The sequence below is a fragment of the Eulemur rufifrons genome, chromosome 1 (genome assembly GCF_041146395.1).
Source record: "Eulemur rufifrons isolate Redbay chromosome 1, OSU_ERuf_1, whole genome shotgun sequence".
NCBI classification, from domain to species: Eukaryota; Metazoa; Chordata; class Mammalia; order Primates; family Lemuridae; genus Eulemur; species Eulemur rufifrons.
The window spans coordinates 49,248,767-49,270,272 of NC_090983.1; the positions used below are offsets into that span (position 1 = coordinate 49,248,767).

The window sequence follows — 21,506 nt, forward strand, 5'->3', positions numbered from 1 at the left end:
CAAATTTTTATAACATGAATAAGAAAATAAGTGTGTCTACGTATAGTGTTTTCCATATTGTATGTTTGACTATGTTGCCTGATATCTTTTAAGTGCCAGAAGAGCCAAAGAAACCAGTTCCAGAAAAAAGGGTTCCTCCAAAAGTGGTTAAGGTAGAAGAACCTCCCCCAGCCAAAGGTAAACAAAAGCTTCCAGCACAAAAACTGGAAACTTAAGTCTTTCTTTTTTTTTCTCTCTGCTGCTGTCTTTTGGGTCACACCTTTTACATGTAGTTTTATTAGTCTATGTTGGTAGCAATGGTGTCTTTGGGTGTGATGTTTATTTGTATGTGCCTTGTAAATTCTTTTATTCTAAAATCACAGTACTTTCTGGCTAGTGCATTTTTTTTTATAACCCCACTTTAAGTAATATAACTCCCTAATCCTAAAATTATCTTTTAAGTGACTGAGAGGCACATGAAAATTACCCAGGAAGAAAAAGTTCTTGTAGCTGTAACTAAAAAAGAAGAGCCCCCAAGAGCAAGAGGTACATCAGCCCTTTCACTACACACAATATTGCACTTGTCTTATTCTCTTTACCAAATACACTGGTTACGGGTGTCGGTTCTCGTGGTCGTTGTTATAGTTGTTTTATGTTTGAAATAATGTAAATGTCAAGTCTTTTCTGTTTGGGTGACTACTGTATGACTGCCTTTTTACGGTTTGAATGAGGAAAACAATTTTTTAAAGTGAAATCTGTCTTTAAAGTGTCAAAAGAACCTAAGAGAGCTGTCCCAGAAGAAAAAGTTCCAAAACTCAAACCTAAAAGAGAAGAGGAACCACCAGCTAAAGGTATACTGACTCTTTAAAAAAAATCAAATAAGCATCTAGATATTGAAACAAATCTAGTGTAACTGGGATCATTAGAGAAAATAAATACATATTATAAAGGAATAAAAGTATGTTATTTCATGTCCCTTCAAAAATAAGCATTTCTAATTACCAGAAAGTACTCTTTTTTCCTAAAAAAAAGTAAAGCTTCCCAAACATATGTAGATAGTTTTTCTTAAAATGTATTTGTCTTCTAATACATCTATTTGTCCATATACTAAACTCATCTGCCTAAATGCTTGTTTTATGTGGCAATCTTTGATGAAAATTTTAATTTTTTAAATCCTACATCTTCTACATTGTGTCATTAGAGCTTATGAAAATGTCTTAAAATGAAGGTGAAGAAACTACTTCTGTAACACAAGTTTCTGTCTAATGGTTACATACGTAGCTCGATAGTCACTGAGTATGCTGTCTAGTTGTCTTTTATAACTCTCTTGTAAATACTACTTGATCTTCCTAAAATTATTCAATGTCTTTGAAGCATTAAGTAGCTTTAAAAAAGTATTTATATGTATATTAGACCATGTTTATTTCCAAGTCAATTGATTTTTCTTGTCATTTAAATGAAAAGTTTAAACAGGCATGGTGATGGCTTTCTTTGTCCTTGGATTATTTGCACAAAATTTCTCTTAACACATATTTTCAGAATCTTGCAATTCACTTTTTAATAATGACTCTTTTAAAATGACTAAATTGAGGAAAAGAGCTGTAAAAGAAGAAAAAGTGTCCACTGAAGTTCCAAAAACAGCCTCATCCCGCTTAAGGGAGATCGTGCTTTGGTTTATTATTAAGAAGCATGAAACCGTACAACTCTTTGCCTGCCGGTTCCCAATTTGACTCCTATACTTTATTGGCCTACTGTTGACAAAAGGCAGGGAATCTAACATTTGCAATCACAATTACTAAATGTACATCCTGTGATACCTTGACCAGCAAATGACAGTCAGGGTCTCCCATAACCAGGACATGAGGCCATCACAAAGGAATAAAATCAAAGCACATTGTTACTATCATGTCTAACTGGGCTTCAAGTAAAATGCTGTCTGTTGTCAATATTATTTTAGAAGTGACTATAAAAGAAGAGAAAGAATGGTCTTATGCCCGAGAAGAAGAAGCCGTTTCAGTGCAACGGGAAGAGGAATATGAGGAATATGAAGAATATGATTACAAAGAATTTGAGGAGTACGAGCCCACAGAAGAATATGACCAGTATGAAGAATATGCAGAACGCGAGTTTGAACATTATGAAGAGTATAAAGAGCATGAAGAATATATCACAGGTATGAGCAAAACTGCAGATTCAAAACCACATTAAATACGTTCAAATTCTTTTTCTAGAAAAGACAAAAATTTGGATGCCCAAACAAATTTGGAAAGAACTTTGTTTCATTTTGCAAATTCAGAATTTTTTTCTTAGATAGATTCTAAGAAAAAAAAATCTCTGTAAATCCTAAGGTTATTTTTACACTTGGGTTCTGGGAATAATCTATTTACCCCTTCATTTTTGCTCCTATGCAAAATAGCAAATCCCCCCAAGTTTCTTTCTCAAAAAGGTTAGAAGTTTACCTTCAAGTGCCCATGATCATTCTAGTACATGATCAAAAATTTCTGAGCATCTCTTATTCTGAAATGTGCTATTATCAAGCGTGATAGGCTATTAAGAAAATATACCACCTTCAGGGTTCCCATCATTGAAACTTGGTGACTGTTTCAAAAGTAAAGTCAGACAAGACGGATGACACACACAGTTGTGTTTTACCTAATGAAGCCCGAATTTGTAAGCATATAGTTTATTGGTTCCAAAGAACTGATTTATTTTACTCAAAGAATAAATTTCTATTGAAATTTTGAAATGAGTCAATATTATTTCACTTATTCGATATCTGATGTTTCATAAGCCTAACTTTGGGAGCATTCTATGTAGTTTTACAGATAGCTTTATGAACCAATCTTACAGAGGGAGGAGATTTACCCATGACTTTGTCTACCTGAAGTAAAACAAGAAATTTAATATGTAAGAGATAAATAAGAGAGAGTTACAATTACCTAATTGAAGTAAGTAGCAAGGAAGAAGGGCAAGATAAGCTTGTTTAGATTTTTGAGAGCTTGTTCTATTTGGATCTCTGATTCTCGCCTCTATAGGCTAGACTGTATGTAGATAAAAGAATTGATGCCACTTAAGAAATATTTTTTATTTATGTTCTAAAGTCTAACATTAAATACCTCGTATGTACTTTTAAAGAACCTGAGAAGCCTGTCCCTGTGAAGCCTGTGCGAGAACCAGTTCCCGCAAAACCAAAGGCCCCACCAGCTAAAGGTAGAGTGAGCAAAACATGATCAGTTGTAAGAGACCTTTGTTTCCTATATGTCTGTCATGCTATACATATATGTTGATGTGGCAGTGTACAAATCATGTGTGTGTATGGGAATATTATGTTGTATATTGTATTTCTTAACTTTTTTGTTCTTACTGCTCTTGAGAAATCTGGTTCGGGTTTTAAAATATCTTAATATTGTTATTTTAAAGTGCCAAAGAAAGTTGTCCCTGAAGAAAAAGTACCAGTGCCCATTCCTAAGAAACTCAAACCTCCACCACCCAAAGGTACATGACGAAGTTATATCTACCAAAAACAACCTTGTTACTTACGTTCTGTGATTGTGTTTTACTCTCTCGTCTGATGTTCTCTGTTTTTACTGAGTAGATTGTTATCGTCCTGATTCTTACGTGTCAGTTTTTTATGTGTATTGATTACACAGTATTCATGGTATTGGTTTTAATGGTCTTTAACAATTAATATCTTTAAAGTGACTGAAGAATCAAAGAAAGTTGTTGAGGAAAAAATACATATTTCAATTACCAAACGTGAAAAAGAACAGGTGACTGAACCAGCTGCTAAAGGTATAATGATTTCCTTCCTAGATTGTGGTCTTTTATGATGCCTCTTTTGCAATTAATGTAGCTATGCTTTGCTTTATTCTGTTGTTTCATATCTTTTAAGTTAATTGTTACCAAAATGTTGGATGTAAAAATCTGTAAATATAAAATAAGAAGATAATGTTACCTTTAAATGGAAAAATTATTTCAAAATATATCCACAGCCTCTTAGACGATGGCTGTGTACTGCCACATGGCTACAATACATATAAAATAGTATGTTTGAATTTAAAATCAGTGGCCATTTGGCATATTCCTGATTTACCTAGATTGATGTAATGATACAGTACAATTAAACAGTGAATACTGTTTAATTTAGTGTCCAGTCATTTTTTTCCTCCTTTATACTAAGTATGAAGTAACTTCCCCACTATTTTAGGAACTAATCTACCCACAAGTAATTTTAAATGTTCAAGAAAGGGTGTTTCCTACAAGCAGAGATGCTTGAGCACTAACCATCCTTTCACACTGGAGCTCTGCTACTGCACACTTACAGAGTACTTCTGTATATCAATATTTATATTTCTATGCAGCTCAGAATCCTTTCCTTAGAAAACATAAAGTTTCTTATAGATGAATAATTGCATAGCTATCACATTAGAGGCAGCGTCAATATTATTCTATCTAGTTAAAATAAAAGAAAGCAAGCACTGACTGGGTGGCTTGTTTCTGACAATAAAATTTTCTTATACTTAATATTTCAAGTGCCCATGAAGCCCAAGAGGGTTGTCACAGAAGCAAAAGTACCTGTCCCTAAAAAGGAAGTAGCAGCACCTGTTAGAGGTACCTAATGCCACTCATTTTAATGTACTGTTTGTCTTGTTTGCTGTTAAAGTCATATTTAGTTCTGTGTGTGAAATTCTTTTGTGGGAAAGATAAAGCCCGTTCTTTCTTCTGCTGTAAATGGGCTTCTGTTTCTAAAGTGTCTTAATTTTGCGGAGCAGTGGGCAAATGTCCAACTTAAAGATAATATCTTTAAAGTGCCAGAAGTGCCTAAAGAACTTGAACCCGAAGAGGTTGCCTTTGAGGAGGAAACCTTTGAAGAGGAAGTAGTAACCCACGTAGAGGAATATGCTGAAGAAGAAGAGGAGTACATTCATGAAGAAGAGGAGTACGTTCACGAAGAAGAGGAGACCATAACTGAGGAGGAAGTGGTGCCAGTGACACCAGTCAAAGGTAGATGATGCCTCCTGCAAAGGGACATGCAGCAGCCTCTTTGGAGTTTGAGCATCTGACTTGGTCAGATCTGGGGGTTACTGGCACCAGGGATGGCCAGTTCTGCTTATCTTAGAAGCAGACATTTTTAAATGCTGAAGTGTGATTTCTGCAGCTGCTTTTTACATTTTTATGTATTTTCTGCAACATTCCCAACATTCTTAATATCTTTAAAGTGCCTGAGGTACCCAAGAAACCTGTTCCAGAAGAGAAGAAACCTGCTCCTGTTCCCAAGAAGAAGGAAGCCCCACCAGCAAAAGGTACACCACCAGTCATAATGATGGGTCTAGAGGAGACTTAATCTGCCTATAAATAATTAACTATCTTCTGAGTACAAAACCTTGTGTGTGATGCTGTTTTAATAAATGTGAACTGTGCTTTATGTGGGTGTGTTGTTACTAGTAGATAAAATGTAACAATAAACAATATCTTTAAAGTGCCTGAGGTTCCTAAGAAGCCAGAGGAGAAACTTCCTGTGCCTATTCCTAAAAAAGAGAAGGCTCCACCAGCTAAAGGTACACACCGCTATAATCCATCAGTAGGCTGATAGCATCATTCACCCACGTAGTATAACTTGGTGGGCACTGCATTACTTTCTCAAACATGACAGTATTAACAGTATTAATGCCAAGCCAAGAACCACTCAGCTGATCACAGGAGCAGTTTGCCACACATTTATCTCTGAATGTTACCGTCAAACCATGCTTATGTTTATTTAATGAGTGGCTCTTCCTCTTTAGTGGAAAATTCTTTCGTGTAAAATAAACTCTTTTGGCAGTATCAAAATTGAAAAAACCATCATTTCCCAGGCATTGTGTATTGTCTTTACCACCAGTCCATGTATTTTCTTTCTTTTTTTTTTTTTTTTTGGTGTTTTTTTATTTTAATTTTCATGTATTTTCTGACCTTTGTTTTGTGGCTATTATAACTTTCAATCTTAAAGTGAAATTATTAAAATATCTATGTTGCTTCAAGTAAGGCCTGAAATTGCTGGCCTTAAATTCTTATTCATGGGTGAAAAATGTGACACTAACTCTATTTGGTATCTTTAAAGTTCCCGAAGTGCCCAAGAAACCTGTGCCCGAGGAGAAAGTACCAGTCCCGGTTCCTAAAAAGGTGGAAGCTCCACCTGCCAAAGGTACATGAACTTTCAATGTTGCAAAAATTTTTTATTTTGTATTTGCATATGAGTAAAAATGTAACTGGTTCCATTCTATGGTCTTCAAGGAGGCAACTCTTTAGGGAAAACAAAAGATTTTACTTTAAAAATAAAATTCTTCTTGGGAATTTCTTTGGCATACTTTTATTACCTTACCCCTAATCTTTCTGAAACTATACTTGGAGTCAATATTTTTGTTGTATAAAATTTTTCTCTAAATCGTTTCTTTAAAGTGCCAGAGGTACCCAAGAAACCTGTGCCTGAGAAGAAGGTGCCAGTTCCGGCTCCTAAGAAAGTAGAGGCTCCACCTGCGAAAGGTACATCATTTCATCATTTATAGTGCATGGGGAAAAAAACCCTCTCATTTACATACATTCACATACAAATTCCCCCATAATATTACGTATTTTCTAAAAGCATCTGTCTGGTTATAAATATGTCAGATATTTTGTGATTCTTTTTCATATCTATTACTCTAAGACATTATAAAATAACACATTCTTAAAACAAATAATATCTTTAAAGTGCCAGAGGTGCCCAAGAAGCTCATCCCAGAAGAAAAGAAACCAACACCTGTTCCGAAAAAAGTGGAAGCTCCACCACCCAAAGGTACATTAATCTCTGGCAGAAGCAGGGTAGAAAGGGAAACTAACTGGTGTTACACAGCCTCACTAACCATTATTAACGCTTAATATTTATGTTAATAATTGATGCTTTATGATCACAGAATATTTGCTTTTCATGCTTTCTCATTGTCTTGAATATTTTATATAAAAGTGATGTTTGTACCATTGAATAAATATCTTTAAAGTGCCAAAGAAACGTGAACCAGTCCCAGTTCCTGTAGCTCTACTTCGGGAAGAGGAAGTTCCATTTGAAGAAGAAATTGCTCCTGAAGAGGAAGTTCCACCTGAGGAAGAAGAAGTTCTTCCTGAAGAAGAAGAAATTCCACCTGAGGAAGAGGAAGTTCCTCCTGAAGAGGAGGAAATTCTACCTGAGGAAGAGGAAGTTCCTCCTGAGGAGGAAGAATATGTACCTGAGGAAGAAGAAGTGGTACCTGAAGAAGTTCTTCCAGAAATTAAACCTAAGGTGCCAGTACCTGCACCAGGTATAGCAGCTCTTCTTGGAGACATCAAGGCCTCTTTTATGTTGAATTCTGCTTTATCATCTTTTTGTTCATCTCTAATTTTATCTGTGATTCTTTACTCTCTATTGTCTACCATCTAAATCTTACAAAACGTTCCAGATGTGTGTCTCTTATTATTGTATGTCTGCCTTGTGTATCTGTCTATTGTAAATTATCTAAATGTCTTTTCAAATTTCATGCTGTGAAATGTTGTTTAGTTGTTCGTGGTTTTATTCTCATGTCTTTTTGTTATATATATAACACCGTATATGTGATTTTTAATGTCTTAAAATTAAATGTCTTTAAGTGCCTGAAGTACCAAAGAAACCTGTACCAGCGAAGAAAGTCCCTGTTCCTGCTCCTAAAAAAGTGGAACCTCCACCACCACCCAAAGGTACACCTTCCCAAAGTGAATACACAGTTTTCACCCGTAGCCTCGCCAGATAAACTATGGTGAAACTGAATTTTGGGAAAAATTATATTTATAAAATGGGCAATTGCATAGTTACATTTTTACTTCTAAAAATATTCAAGAACATTTATATCTGTTTCTTTTCATTGGATGCAAAACAGTATTCAAGAACAAAGATGAAAGGAAGTATTTTCCCAAAACTGCCACAGAAGTTCTACCTGATTTCCTGTAATTTTATTACATATCATAATTTTCATGTGGCTATTTTGAAAAGCAAAATTATCTACAGAAAAAAATTACCTGAAAAATATAATGAATAAATATTCTTAAAGTTCATTCTTCAACCGTTTATATTAAAGGCCTTTGTAACATCAGGCTGAAAAGAAAAAAAGAAAGATGAATGTATTTATCAAAATACTGAGTAATAGTTTATGTCTTCTGATACGTACATATAAATGGTAGCCCAACTGATTTTGATTTTAGCCTTGACTTTGTACTTTGTTGTGTTACTCTGAGCAAGTCCTTTAACCAGTCTGAGACTCCAGCTCCCTTCCTATGTTTGAAGTGGTTATACTAATATCACTCCTAGTGGGCTCAGATATTACTGTGAGGATAAAATAAAGGTGTAAAAGTAGTCTATCATTGAACAAATAGCATCCAAATTTAACATATTTAATCAGCTCATAGTATAAGACAGAATGAATATATTTATGCCTTAAAGCTCAGTAACATTTTCTGCACAAGGTGATGGTATCACTGCTTAAAATATGCAAAATCCTTCCATCAGACTATATAGTCATATAATCAATACAAGATAAAGCTGATCCTTTACCGGATTTCAAGGATTCAGAAATACTTTAAAGGCAATGATTTCATAAATTGCTAGTGAAATTTAAATGGGTGAAATGATAGCATCTCTCCTCTGATAATCAGATATATTGCTGATCCCTTGTTCTACAAATCCTAATTACAAATCCTAATATTTGGGATCCCAACTTGCGTTACAGACCTGTCCTGAGCAACCGTTGCATGTTGGTCTTTCTGTGTGTGGGAATTTCTTGGTTTCTCTCTTTTTTAATCCCTCAAAATAAGTTCTTGTCATAAAATGGTGTCTTTAAAGTGCCTGAAGTTAAGAAGAAAGTGCCAGAGAAGAAAGTGGTCATTCCCAAGAAAGAGGAGCCTCCTCCGACCAAAGGTATTACTCTTCCCGAGCCAATTAGACACTGCCATTTCTTTCCTTCACCTGTAAAAGTCAAAACATCGTGTTTCAGTATGCGTTAATGCAACTTATATTATTGTTGTGTCTATTGTCTTTGTGTTTGTGAAACTGAAATTATAAAATAAAATAATATCTTTAAAGTGGTACTAAAGAAACCTGTGATACCCAAGAAACCAGAACCAGAAAAGAAGGTGCCTCTTCCTGTTCTGAAACCAGTGGCTCCTCCTGCCAAAGGTACATCATCCCGTAACAGGATGTGGTTGCTGCACTGATGTTGAACTATGGTGCTATCCACACAGGACGTTCAACATAGAGTGTGCATTGTGTGGTCTGTCTTTCACATTCGTCTGTGTGACTCTGTTAAACTCATGGTTGTGCTATGTGAAGTTTTCTACTTGTATTAATGTACTTTATGTTGTTTCTCTATGTATGGTTGTTTCTAAAAATAAAAATACTGAAGTTATGTATCTTTAAGAGCCAGAAGTAACTAAGAAACTAGTCTCTGAAGTATCCAATTCTTGTCTTAAAAAAAAAAAAAAATAGAAACTCTAACAGTAAAAGATGGAATGTCTCTTTAATGGACCCTTAATCCTAAACCAAAAATCTCTTTATTCTTCTTTCATTAACTGGTCCTGTGAAATGTCAATGTTCTATCTTATGAATGTGATGTTTACTCTTCTGGGTTGAGAACGGGAAACTTGGTCTTTATGTATTCTTATTTGGTTCTTGCATTTTAAGTTCCTGAGGTACCTAAGAAAGTGAAAGAAAGGCGAATCATTCTCCCCAAAGAAGAGGAAGTTCCACCAGTTGAAGGTAGATAGATGACTTTCTAAGAAAAATAGCATTTTAGAGTCTTATTGTCTAATATTTGAAGGAGATAATTGTACATGTCACCCCAGTAAATAAGCATATTCAGACTCCAAAAGAAATTATTATTTACCTAATAGAAATTGGGCAGGCAAACTAATACTATTTGAGTCTCCTTGTTGCATGTTCAGCCTGTCTGTTTGTTATTTGTTTTATTTTAATGAGAATTTTTAAAGGGAAACTGTATTTGCTCTGGGAGATTTTCCATCAAATGACTTGGTTGGCAATTATAAAATAAGCTTCTCCAAGAGAAATTCTAGCTAAGCATGAGTAACTGGTGCAGAAAATCTAACTTCTACCTCTAAGTGACTGTTTGACTTCAAATAAGCCCACCTCCATTTTAAAAAATAATAATAATTTTAACTTAACTCTCTGGAGTTCTTTCCAGATCTAAAATACTGGGAAGGGCCTAACATGTTTTGAAGACCCAATAGGTTGTTTGTTTTTTTTTTAAAGAAATAGTTTCCACAAGCATTTGGAAGGCTGAGTAGTTTTCAGATATATCATTTTAGTCTAATATTCAGAAGAATTATAAAAATAATTTACATGATAATAATCTTTTTAAAGTGTTTGAGGAGCCTGAAGAGCCTATTCTAGAAGAAGAAATTCCAGAAGAAGAGATTCCAGAAGAAGAGGTTCCAGAAGAAGAGGTTCCAGAAGAGGAGGTTCCAGAAGAACTACCTAGCATAGAGGAGGTTGAGGAAGTGGCACCACCTAGAGGTACAGCCGCTTTTACTAGTCAGACATTTAAAATACTTTGTGTTCCAAATCTTTCTCAAAATTGTTTAAATCTAGCATTCACCAGTATACTTTTCTGACATCACATCAATGATAAATTGACTATTAATTATTCTTGGCACATGAAATTATGTGTCCCTTTTTTCCCATTTTTGTGCAGCATCTGCAGTGCAACTAAGAATGAGAGATTACTTTTCTGTTACTGGCAATTTAATTTTTTCTGACCAGGTCCTAGTATAATACTTCCTCCTAGATTTCAATCATGAATTTTGTTTTCAATATTAATGTTGGGGGGACGGAATCTATTCCTGTGGTGAAAGTGTTCACTTTTTAGAATAAGTATTAACTTATTATTCCTGAAGACTATGACATTTATTTGCATAATTGATAGGGTGTTTGCTTATAAGATTTCTAAGTAATATCCTTCACACTTCTAGAGTCAAATATATACTCCAAATATATCATTATCATTTATATTGCTAATATCTTTTTAGAATAAATCAATGTTTTGTGTTGTTTATTTATTGGTATATGGGTGTTATTGTTCTGTTCATTGCATGTCATTTTCAAAATGTCCATAAAATATCTTTTAAGTGCCTGAAGTGGTTAAGAAAGCAGTACCTGAAGTGCCTACTCCTGTTCCTAAAAAAGTGGAGGCACCACCAGCTAAAGGTACAGCAAATCCTGATTAATATCTTTAATTTCACATTCATTTTCTTTCTAAAAAGCAAATATGTCTTCTATCACTGCTTTCTTATGGTCAATTAAATAGTGAACTGATTAAGGACTAATAAAAATATAACTCATTCCATTTCTTTAATCTTTTCTAGAGTGTTAATGGATGATTATGTGTGTATGTATTTGTGTGTGAATTATTCTAGAAGCTTCTTATATAGCTGAAAATTTTAATGTGATAGTACATCTCTCTATACATATATGCGTAACAATGGAGCCCTCTTCCTCCCCATTCTATTTCTAGATTTTATTCCATTACCTAAATAGAGTTTTCTTATGTATTATAATTATTTTTACTATATTTATTGTTTCATAGGAAAAAAATCTGGTTTAGTGCTTGGATAATAACTATTTTAAAGAGCTTCATGTCCCTGTTGTAAACTTTAGCCTAAGCATTCAAGGTTATTACAAAATGTCTACTTTTCATTGCTTCCTAATTCAGTGAGTGCTCCAAATAGTGTTCTTAAGCAATTAGATTATGCTGTCCCTATTACAGTAAACTCTTCAGCAAATACAATAGCACCCAACAGAACATGAGGCCTGTGTCAGAGCTTAAGTACTCTATAATGGTAATCACTTCAAAAACAGCCTTCATCAAATTAAAAATAGTAGAAGTAGGCCCAATATTGGTAATCTCTGTTATTAAAAAAAAAAATAGAGTAGCACAGGTTCTTTGTGGACATGTCTTCTTGTAAAGGTATGTTAGCATAAATGAGTGATTTAGAAAATATCTTTATTGCCTCTAAAATTGTTGTCCAATAGTACAGAGTGATTTCTTAGACGCTTTGATTATTGTAATGTTGATGTTTGTTTCTGATGTTTTTATTTCATGTTTATTATTGAGCATTGTCAGCTAACTAAAATGCCTAATATCTTTAAAGTGCCAAAGAAGGTTCCTGAGGAGAAAGTACCTGTTCCTGTTCCGAAAAAAGAGGCACCCCCAGCCAAAGGTACATCTTCTCTTTTAAACCTGAACTTCCTCTTTTATCTTTCTTCATTAAAACTTTTATGTTTTGTTGTCTTGATTGTTTTTGATGTTTTTTGTCTATGAAACCTTGCTCTTGACTGTCCTAAATATTAAAACTGTATCTTTAAAGTGCCCGAAGTACCAAAGAAAGTCCCAGAAAAGAAAATCCCAGAAAAGAAAGTCCCCGTGCCTAAAAAAGAAGTTGTTCCCCCAGCTAAAGGTATTTGGAGAAATATCTTGGATTTTCATGTGTTGTTGCATGCAAGCCTCTTTTCAGGTTTTTTAAAAATATATTTTGAATTTACATCTTTGTTTCTTCTGTGTTTTAAAAAAATAAAACTCTTAAAATAGATGCTCTTTCAGGGAGAACTGTCCGCAAAGAGGAAATAGTAAAAGAAAGACTAGAATTAGAAGTAGTAGAAGCAAAAGTGGAAGAAGCTCTTGAAGAAGAAGAGTTCCATGAAGTTGAAGAATATTTTGAAGAAGAAGAGTTCCATGAAGTAGAAGAATTCATCAAAGTAGAAGAACCTAGATTTGAAGAAGAACACAAAGTTGAAAAAGTCCATAGAGTAATAGAAGTTTTAGAGGCTGAAGAAGTGGAAGTATATGAAAAACCCAAAGCTCCACCTAAAGGTATAGGGAATTTTTCAGATATTACAAATTCTTATGTCTTGCTCTAACTTTCCTTTGAAAATATATTTTGTGTTCAGTTTGGAACGTTAGAAACCCCATGAAATATTTTAAGCATGAGATTAAACTATTTGACACAAAGACTAATATTGAGTAGAGATTAACCATACAGAGTGTAATTTTAGTAGACAAGACAGTAAGTTTGATATCTGCTTATCTCAGTTCACTGTATGAATTTAGAGATTCTTTTAATAATCTGATTACATAATTGTTGCAGGTACCAAAATAACTGACCAGTGTCATCAGTTAAGTAAAAAGAGAAACTCCTCAGTTCACTGAGGAATTTACATGTTCAGGCAAAATAATCACTGCTTTGTTAACATTTCAGTTAACTGTTCACAAACTGGTAGTTACTTATCAGAAGCTTTTGTCATTTTATGATACTTTCATTAGAGAAATAACAGTAAGGTAGTGAAGTGTTGGTAATGGTACCTACATTCTACTACATTCTGAGGATAAACCAAAGCACAAATAAGTTCTTTTCAATACCCAAACTAATGTGTGTGTAATATGAAGGAATATGTGTGTATACATAGTAAATCTACAATATAGATGATATTTAGCAAAATCAAATCTCTTTTGGAAGCAGGTGTATTATGAATTCAAAAAATATAAATAGATAAAGCATTTTGTGAGCCCTCATTATACTAACTTTAATAGTAATGCTTCAAATACTTCAAGAGTTTATTCTAAACTAAAATGCTAATATCTTTGAAGGGCCTGAGATATCTGAGAAAATCATCCCTCCAAAAAAGCCACCCACTAAAGTTGTTCCTCGAAAAGAGCCACCAGCTAAAGGTATCTTATTGGCAAAAAATTACTTCCCTAACTTTACATACAGTAGCACTTTGGTTTCTTTGCAAGTACAAGTTTTGCATTCCACTTGATGTTTTTCTTCTGTGTTTTGTGTTTTCAGAATTTCTAAAACAAAGTAATATCTTTAAAAGTGGCTGAGGGTCCAAAGGAAATTCTACCCAAAAAAGAAGTCACTATTGTTATACCTAAAACTACCAAAGCAGATATCCCCTTTAACCAGATAGTGAACCTAGGCTTCCTTCTTTGATGCTATTTGACTATATATTCACTAACATACTTGTTGATAAACTTATGTTTTTCTGTTCATTATTAATAATGTTAATCTAGTAAATATAAATATATAGTGAATATGTGTTTAATGTCCCTACTTTGTTCGTTTTTGTGAACCTCTTGAATTTCACAATAGAAATAAAAAGATAGCATCTAATAAATAATATAAACTTACATCTTTAAAGTCTCTGACGCATGTAAGAAAGTTATCATTGAAGAGAAAGTATCAACTATTCTGCTTAGAGATAGCACCAGCTGAGGGTGTATTGTTCATTTTTCTTGTCAAGTTTTTACTATTCTAACAAGGGAAATTCCCCTGGATTTCTGTGTCATATTTGTTTTAAAATTCAACTCATTTTAATTAATACTGTAATTTATTTTATAAAGTGATGTCTGTGTTTTATATCGTGGCTATGTTCTGGTCTGTGTTTGTACATTTCTTCTGCTCTGCTTGTTAAAATTCTTTGTGCTTAAAAGAATGTTTAAAAGTAAAAGAAATTATTGCTACTATCTTTAAAGTTCCTGAGGTGCCCAAGAAAATTGTGGTAGAGGAAAAAGTACGTGTTCCTGAAGAACCCGAAGTTCCACCAGCTAAAGGTACCTGCCTTTGCCAATTCACCACCAAAATAAAATCCCTCTTTATTCACTTAAGACAGAGAAGAGAGAGACTATTCTCTCTTTAGTGCCACAAGATGGCTATGAATGACATAAGCTTCAATTAATGTTCTATAGCATAATCTTCCCTTTTTTGATGACCTCGGAACAAAGACATAAGCCTAAAAGGTGCTTATATTGATCCTCTTAAGCAGTAATTAAACAATATTGACCTCTTAACTTCTCCGTCAAAAATATTTTGGAAACTTTTGTGAAGTAGTTCTGAAAACAAATAAATATGTTCTAAAATGATGATGGAAAATAATACCATCTCCAAAGAGCTAAGTGTTCCTAACATAACAAATCAAGAGCTCGTTGACAAGCCAATCCAGAGAAACGCATTGACGATGCATTTGACTTATAGGTGACTTATAATTTGGGAATTTTTTACATTCCCCTTGTTAGATGCCTCTTTTTTGTCTTGATATCTTACTCTCAATTATGACGTTCTTAAAAATAAGACAAATAAATATCTTTAAAGCACCCGAAGTACCCAAGAAAATTGTTCCAGAAGAAAAAGTTCGGGAAGCTGTTCCTAAAAAGCCTGAAGTTCCACCAACTAAAGGTATACAGTGATACTAATCACAACATAAAATAACTCTTTGTTTAGTTTTTCATGATTTAAAGTGAATATGTGTGATGTTAAATCCCTGTATTTTGTATCTTATATTTGTTTATAATAATTAATATACTAATATCTTTAAAGTTCCCGAGGTGCCTAAGAAACATATTCAAGAAGAAAAACCACCTATTGTTCTTTCTGAAGACACAGAGATATACAGTGAGTGTAGAAAAATTGGTGGTTCTTTTTGGTTTCATTTGTGTCCTTAAATTCGCTGTGCTTGTCTTCAGAGCTTTAAATAAAAAGTAAATATAAAATACTAATCTCTTGCAAAAGCCTAATAAGCCAAAAATATTTGGCTCAGATTAAATAGTTTTAATGGCTACTAACCTCAGACAAGATATATTTCCTCACCAATTTAAAAAAGAAATAGCATACTTATAACATTGTCTGATTTTAGAAAAGTCATTTGTCCTGTGGAATTTTCCTAACCTGTTCTGTGTACAAGCATCTTTCGCTTTGAAGCAATTTATTTTCTCAGACCATGGAGTAACTTACTTTAACTCCATAATAATATTTTAATTGGATTTTGTAAAAATCAAAATACTCACCATTATTTCTTTGCTCTTCACAACTATAATTGGAAACATTTTGGCAATGCTACTCAAAGGACCATAGGTTTACGGGGCCACTAGAATCTCAAAAGAATTATCAAGGCTTTTTTTTTTTTTTTTTTTTTTTGGCTTTCATGCAAAATGAGAATTTAGTTATTTGAATAGTAAAATAATCTGAATGGTAAAATATTCTGAGTAGAATACCATTCAATAATCTGCATAGTAAAAATGCCAGTAGTTAGGATATTCTTCTATTTTTTTAATCTAAAAACTCCCCGTTAAAGTTCAACTTTTTTCCTCTTTTTTTTTTCACCCTCTTATACCAGGTTAGAATAAGTATATGATCACTCTCTCCTTTGAATACCCTCTTTATACTTAAGTTTGGTTGTTGTTATCACCAGTCTTCCTTACTAAATACTAGAGAAATTCTTTATTATCTTCATTTACCTTATTTTCCAAATATTTAATCATTTTTATTTTTCTTTTCTGCTTCCAACGCCTAAATGGTTTTCAAATTCATATTAAACTGTGAAGCCATAAATTAGATGTGATTTGAAAATATAGATAACTAGGCTCCTAGAAAAGGGGAAGACTTAGCATGAATTACCAGTAAATCAAATATAGGAGGCTAATTCTCTATTTGCAATTCAATGTCTACCCTGTTCTTTATGCACAAATCCATTAAAAATAGGACCAATAGGACAATTTTACCAATAACTTTCTGAGGACAAAATGAAGAATTACATAGTCCTTGGCTGGTGAATTTTTCAATTTTATTATCATGATCATAAAGAAATGCTGAGAGTCCTATATCAGAAAACTGGGAATGAGACTTATTCCTAGCCAATGCATTCTTGTCACTAATTTGCATCTATGTGCTACCGTTAATTTAGGCAATGAATGTGTATTACATGTTATGTTTTTCTTAATGCTATATTTTACCCACCGTGAAACACTCCTAATTGTATAAATACTAATATCTTTAGTTTATGAAGCATCTGAAGAATCAGTCCTGGAAGAAAAAGTACTTGTGACTCATCCTCCAAAGACAAAAACCAGACTAGCAAAAGGTATATAACACCAATCATCCAGTCTGAAGAGGGTTTATTTTTTGGCTCATTTTAAAAGCTCAGTATTTTTCTTCACCATTTATAAATATAACAATACTCATATCTTTTAAGTGCCTGTGCCACCCAAGAAAGTTGCTCCAGAGGACAAAATATATGTGACTATTCCTAAAAAGAGAGAAATACCACCAACTAAAGGTATATTTCAAATACATCAAACTCAGACAAATATCTTTGGCTTTAAGACTCAAAAATTGCATGTCATATAATTTACTCTTTTTACAACTTCTAAGTGTAAACCTACTAATATCTTTAAAGAGCCTGATTTAATCGAAGAAGTTTTACCAGAGGTGGAGATACCCGAGTCTGTTCCTGAAATTCCAGAATATCCTCCAACTAAAGGTATAATTCTCTAGTTATGAAAATCTAAAGAAAATCTATCATCTTCAGTCTGCAAAATGTTTAGTGTTTAATATACATTCTCACAACCTCTAATGCTAAAATACTAACATCTTTAAAGTATCTGACATGCCCATGACAAGGAAATATGTGCAACTTGCCCCTAAAAAGTCAAGTCTCCCTCATATAATGTAGAAAGATAAACTATTAGAACAAAAATAAAAGTTCTAACTTAAAGCTACAATATCTATTAATATACCTAACTTTCTTAGTATGCCTCTATGCTTTTTTTTCAATTAAAAAATATATATACTAATATCTTTAAAGAGTTTGAAGTCTTCAAGGAAGTGGTTCCAGAGGGACAAACTCCTGTTGCTAAAAGAAGAAAAGCACCACCACCAGCAGGTACAAGTCAGAAGAAAGTCAGCTCTTTTATCTCATGTGTGCAGTTGTGGTTAACACACATAAAAATACTAATATCTTTAAAGCCCCAGTGGCTACCAAGGAAATCGTTTCAGAGAGGTAGATCCCACAAAGCAGTTCCATACATGTCCCAGTGAGTTATTCAAGAGAAAATAGAAAGAAAAAAAAATCTTTAACTTATATACATGAAAGATGGTTGAGCTATACAGTTTATCTATGAGGACTCCGCAGGAAATATGTATATATATTATGAACAAATCTGACCGGATGGATTCTTCAACAGGAAATAGCCATTATTGTTCCCTCTTAAAAGAAAAAGAAAAATCAGACTAGCTAGAAAAATATCTACATGAGACTACTTATGAAATGATAACCCTAGAACTACATTGAATTGGCTTAACACATTCCCTTTAAAGCAGGAATCAGTGCCACCAAATGACAGGGGTGAACTATCAGTCAGTATTTCAACCCTTCCATGGGATTGGAATTCCAGGATGTAATATATCAACCTGTCGAAATTCTTTTTCTATTAAAATAAACTAACTGTAAAAAAACCAAGCATATGAAATAACTGATTTCCCATAAGACTTAAATATCATAGAAATATTTTCAGGGAACCATGACTTAAAGAAAGCAAAATATTTTATTCGATGTGAAGTTGACCTATCTGCAGTATCATCTCTACCACCTCAGACCACCTGAGAGCCTATTAAAGCCAAGGCAAAAATAATTCCACTTAAAGCTGGACTCGTCTAAATACTCATTTGCTCTTCTCATAGTCTTATTTTTCAAGCATCGTACATTTTTCAATTTTTAATATTTTTACACAAATGAGAAAGTTTTAAAACTTCCAGAATAATAATTTCATCATAATGCCCATTACATCCTGTAATTTAAAGAATATCCAAATACTCTGGTATATTTTTTCAGTCTGGAGTTTTGGTTGTTCTCTTTTCTCCTCACCTTGAAAAACACTCACTTTTTGGACATGCCTAAGGTGAGGGTGCAAAAAGAAGATTAAAAAAGTGGCTGTAATTTGTTCTATTCAGAATTATAGTTAAAGGTATACCATTAATTGTAATCAATTTTTCTATTTTCCATGATCTAATTTTCCATACACGTACCATTCCAAGAAATAAAATTACTGATCTTGATAGTGCCTGAGGTGACCAACAAAACAGCTACTGATAACCAAGTATTCACACTGCGACCAAAGAATCAGATTCTGGGGGCAAGGGAGTGGCAGAGGTCTCCCAGTTATGACTGAAACTCTTCCTAACTCCGAATACAATGTATTCGTTTCTTTAAAGTGCCTGAATCGCCTCAAGAAGTTGTCCCTGTAGAGGAGACACCCACGGCTGTTCCCCCTGAGATCAAAACACCTCCCACTAAAGGTATCATTCATCCTGTCATCCCTTCCTTTCTTCATTACAAACATTTAATAAGTGCTTATGATGAGCAAGGTGCTAGGGAGCTGGGGAATAATAAGCAAAGACAAATTAGATTTAATTTCTCTCCTCAAGATTTTAAACCTCATCAAATTCTTAAAGGAAGCAACTTTGTAGCCAGAAGAATCACTTTGGGTCAGTTCATGTGATTAATGTCTCCATGGATCCTATTAACCTCTAACTATTAATTATTATAATATTAAGACCTTCAAAGCACTAGAAGCTATGAAAGAAGTTGCTTCTGAAATGAAGGTATTTGAGGATGTCCCTAAAAAGCCAGAAACTCCACCTATGAAAAGTACATACCACCTCTGAACAGATGCAGAAGAAATTATTTGTCCTCTGCTCTTAAAACGACATATTTTCTAATGCCCTTTGTAACTTCTAAATATAAACATACTAATATCTTTAGAGTGTCTGAAGTTTCAGAAGAAGTTTTCTCTAAAAGCAAAATATTTGTGGCTGTTCCTGCCAAAACAGAATACCCTCCTACTAAAAATACTTGTTGAATAACGAGGGAATAGAATGTCACGTGAGCTCTGCTAGGTACTAGACGAGGGCAAACACGTCTTCTTGAAGATCCATTAACCCCTTTAGACTTAGTCTATTGGTGGAGCAAAGGGAGGACAGAGGGAAAGAGAAGTTTGCTACATTTGCTGACTTGCTGCCGTTAGTTTTCATTAATCATCTTAACTCTTCAATGTGAAATACTAATATCTTTCAAGTGCCTGAAACTCCTCATGAAGTTCTTCCTGCAAAGAGAGTTCCTTCCAAAAAAAGAGAACCTCCATCAGTTAAAGGTACAAGTCACCGTGCCTTCAGGCTCAATAATTAGCTCCTGTAGTTTTGAAAATATTTTGCTCTTCCTAGTGATCTTCCTAACACTAAACATAAAAATACTAATTTCTTAAAGTGCCTGAAGCTCCTCAAGAAATTGCCCCTGAAAAGAAAACACTTGTGGTTCCTCACAAAAAGCCTGAAGTCCCTCCTGATAAAGGTATATCTTCCTGGAAGCTTAGAGGGGTGGGAAAATGTCTTTTCCTGTATAAATGTGTTGTCTGTTTGTACTGATTCTTGTAAGTCCTAGATGAAAAAAATATTAATATCTTTAAAGTGCCAGAGGCTCTCAAGGAAGTTGTCCCTGAAAAGAAAGTGCATCCTCCCCAAATGCCTGAGGATGTGCCTGTCAAAGATACATTCTTAACTGTAGCTTTATGGTGGGCTATGGAGGTGGGGAGATAGACAGGACCACCTTTGTAGCCTTGACAACTCTTTCGATGTGTAAATGTGACTCTTGTCTGTGTTGACTCTTGTGACTCAAATGTAAATTTACTAATATCTTCAAACTGCCAGAAGCTCCAGAAGAAGTGGCCACCAAAAAGAAAGTGCCAGAAGCTCTTCTCCAGAAGCCTAAAGCTCTGCTGCGTATGATAGGAACTTATTACCACTGATCTCAGGCTCAGGGGGAAAAAAAATAGCTCTTTTGTTCTTTGAAAGTGTTTCAGTGTATCTAGTCTTCTTTGTATTTTCTAAGTGTAACAATACTAATATCTTTTAAGTGCCAGAAGCTCCCAAAGAGGCTATCCCTGAAAAGAAAGTGCTGGTGGCTCCTCCTAAAAAGCCTGAAGTCCCACCTGTTAGAGGTATTTGTCACTGACTTTAGGCTTCAGAAGATCTGACTCTTTCACTCTTGAATATATTTTGGTCTAGTGGTCTTCATAACTCCTAAATTGAATTTCATTAATATCTTTTAAGTGCCAGAGGCTCCCAAAGAAGTTGTCCCTGAAAAGAAGGTGGCAGTGGCTCCTCCTAAAAAGCCTGAAGTACCACCACCTGTTAAAGGTATTTGTCACTGACTTAAGTTTCAGAAGATCTAACTCTTCTGCTCTTGAATATGTTTTGTCCTAGTAGCCTTCTTAACTCCTAAATGTAATCTCACTGATATCTTTTAAGTGCCTGAGGCTCCTAAAGAAGTCGTCCCTGAAAAGAAAGTACCAGCAGCTCCTCCTAAAAAGCCTGAAGTCCCACCTGTAAAAGGTAGTCACCCTCATGTTGCTGTGTTTGATGCTGTTTGTTTGTCTTTACTTTGTCTAATCTTATGAAAACACTAATATCTTTAAAGTACCTGAGGTGCCAAAGGTGGCTGTCCCAGAAAAGAAGGTGCCTGAAGTTATTCCCCCCAAACCGGAAAGTCCTCCTCCTGAAGGTAATGCCAAAGCTATACAAACTAGAGAGAAAAATAACTGTTATGTTAACTAGAAAATTATATCTAAAAATCCTAGTACATAAAAGGTGATATAATTCTAATGAAAAAAAAA

At 34.1% G+C, this 21,506-nt stretch overlaps 1 protein-coding gene across 4 annotated transcripts in view; it reads left to right on the plus strand.

Annotated features, from left to right (window-relative positions):
* The window catches only part of TTN (titin), a 268,870-nt gene that overhangs the window by 119,908 nt on the left and 127,456 nt on the right, over nucleotides 1-21,506 (plus strand). For 2 of the 4 annotated variants that reach the window (XM_069470255.1, XM_069470265.1), the window contains 28 exons: nucleotides 94-177; nucleotides 442-525; nucleotides 747-830; nucleotides 1,558-1,636; nucleotides 1,935-2,152; nucleotides 3,115-3,189; nucleotides 3,400-3,474; nucleotides 3,679-3,771; nucleotides 4,513-4,590; nucleotides 4,789-4,983; nucleotides 5,199-5,282; nucleotides 5,460-5,537; nucleotides 6,077-6,160; nucleotides 6,415-6,498; nucleotides 6,707-6,790; nucleotides 6,993-7,289; nucleotides 8,840-8,914; nucleotides 9,677-9,751; nucleotides 10,433-10,525; nucleotides 11,138-11,215; nucleotides 12,160-12,228; nucleotides 12,376-12,502; nucleotides 12,613-12,878; nucleotides 13,653-13,733; nucleotides 14,541-14,618; nucleotides 20,944-21,030; nucleotides 21,142-21,225; nucleotides 21,311-21,394. The exons of the other annotated variants lie outside the window; for them this stretch is intronic. In XM_069470255.1, the coding sequence (XP_069326356.1) occupies nucleotides 94-177; nucleotides 442-525; nucleotides 747-830; nucleotides 1,558-1,636; nucleotides 1,935-2,152; nucleotides 3,115-3,189; nucleotides 3,400-3,474; nucleotides 3,679-3,771; nucleotides 4,513-4,590; nucleotides 4,789-4,983; nucleotides 5,199-5,282; nucleotides 5,460-5,537; nucleotides 6,077-6,160; nucleotides 6,415-6,498; nucleotides 6,707-6,790; nucleotides 6,993-7,289; nucleotides 8,840-8,914; nucleotides 9,677-9,751; nucleotides 10,433-10,525; nucleotides 11,138-11,215; nucleotides 12,160-12,228; nucleotides 12,376-12,502; nucleotides 12,613-12,878; nucleotides 13,653-13,733; nucleotides 14,541-14,618; nucleotides 20,944-21,030; nucleotides 21,142-21,225; nucleotides 21,311-21,394 (2,973 nt within the window). The remainder of the gene's footprint in view (nucleotides 1-93; nucleotides 178-441; nucleotides 526-746; nucleotides 831-1,557; nucleotides 1,637-1,934; nucleotides 2,153-3,114; nucleotides 3,190-3,399; nucleotides 3,475-3,678; nucleotides 3,772-4,512; nucleotides 4,591-4,788; nucleotides 4,984-5,198; nucleotides 5,283-5,459; nucleotides 5,538-6,076; nucleotides 6,161-6,414; nucleotides 6,499-6,706; nucleotides 6,791-6,992; nucleotides 7,290-8,839; nucleotides 8,915-9,676; nucleotides 9,752-10,432; nucleotides 10,526-11,137; nucleotides 11,216-12,159; nucleotides 12,229-12,375; nucleotides 12,503-12,612; nucleotides 12,879-13,652; nucleotides 13,734-14,540; nucleotides 14,619-20,943; nucleotides 21,031-21,141; nucleotides 21,226-21,310; nucleotides 21,395-21,506) is intronic. 4 annotated transcript variants of the gene reach the window in all.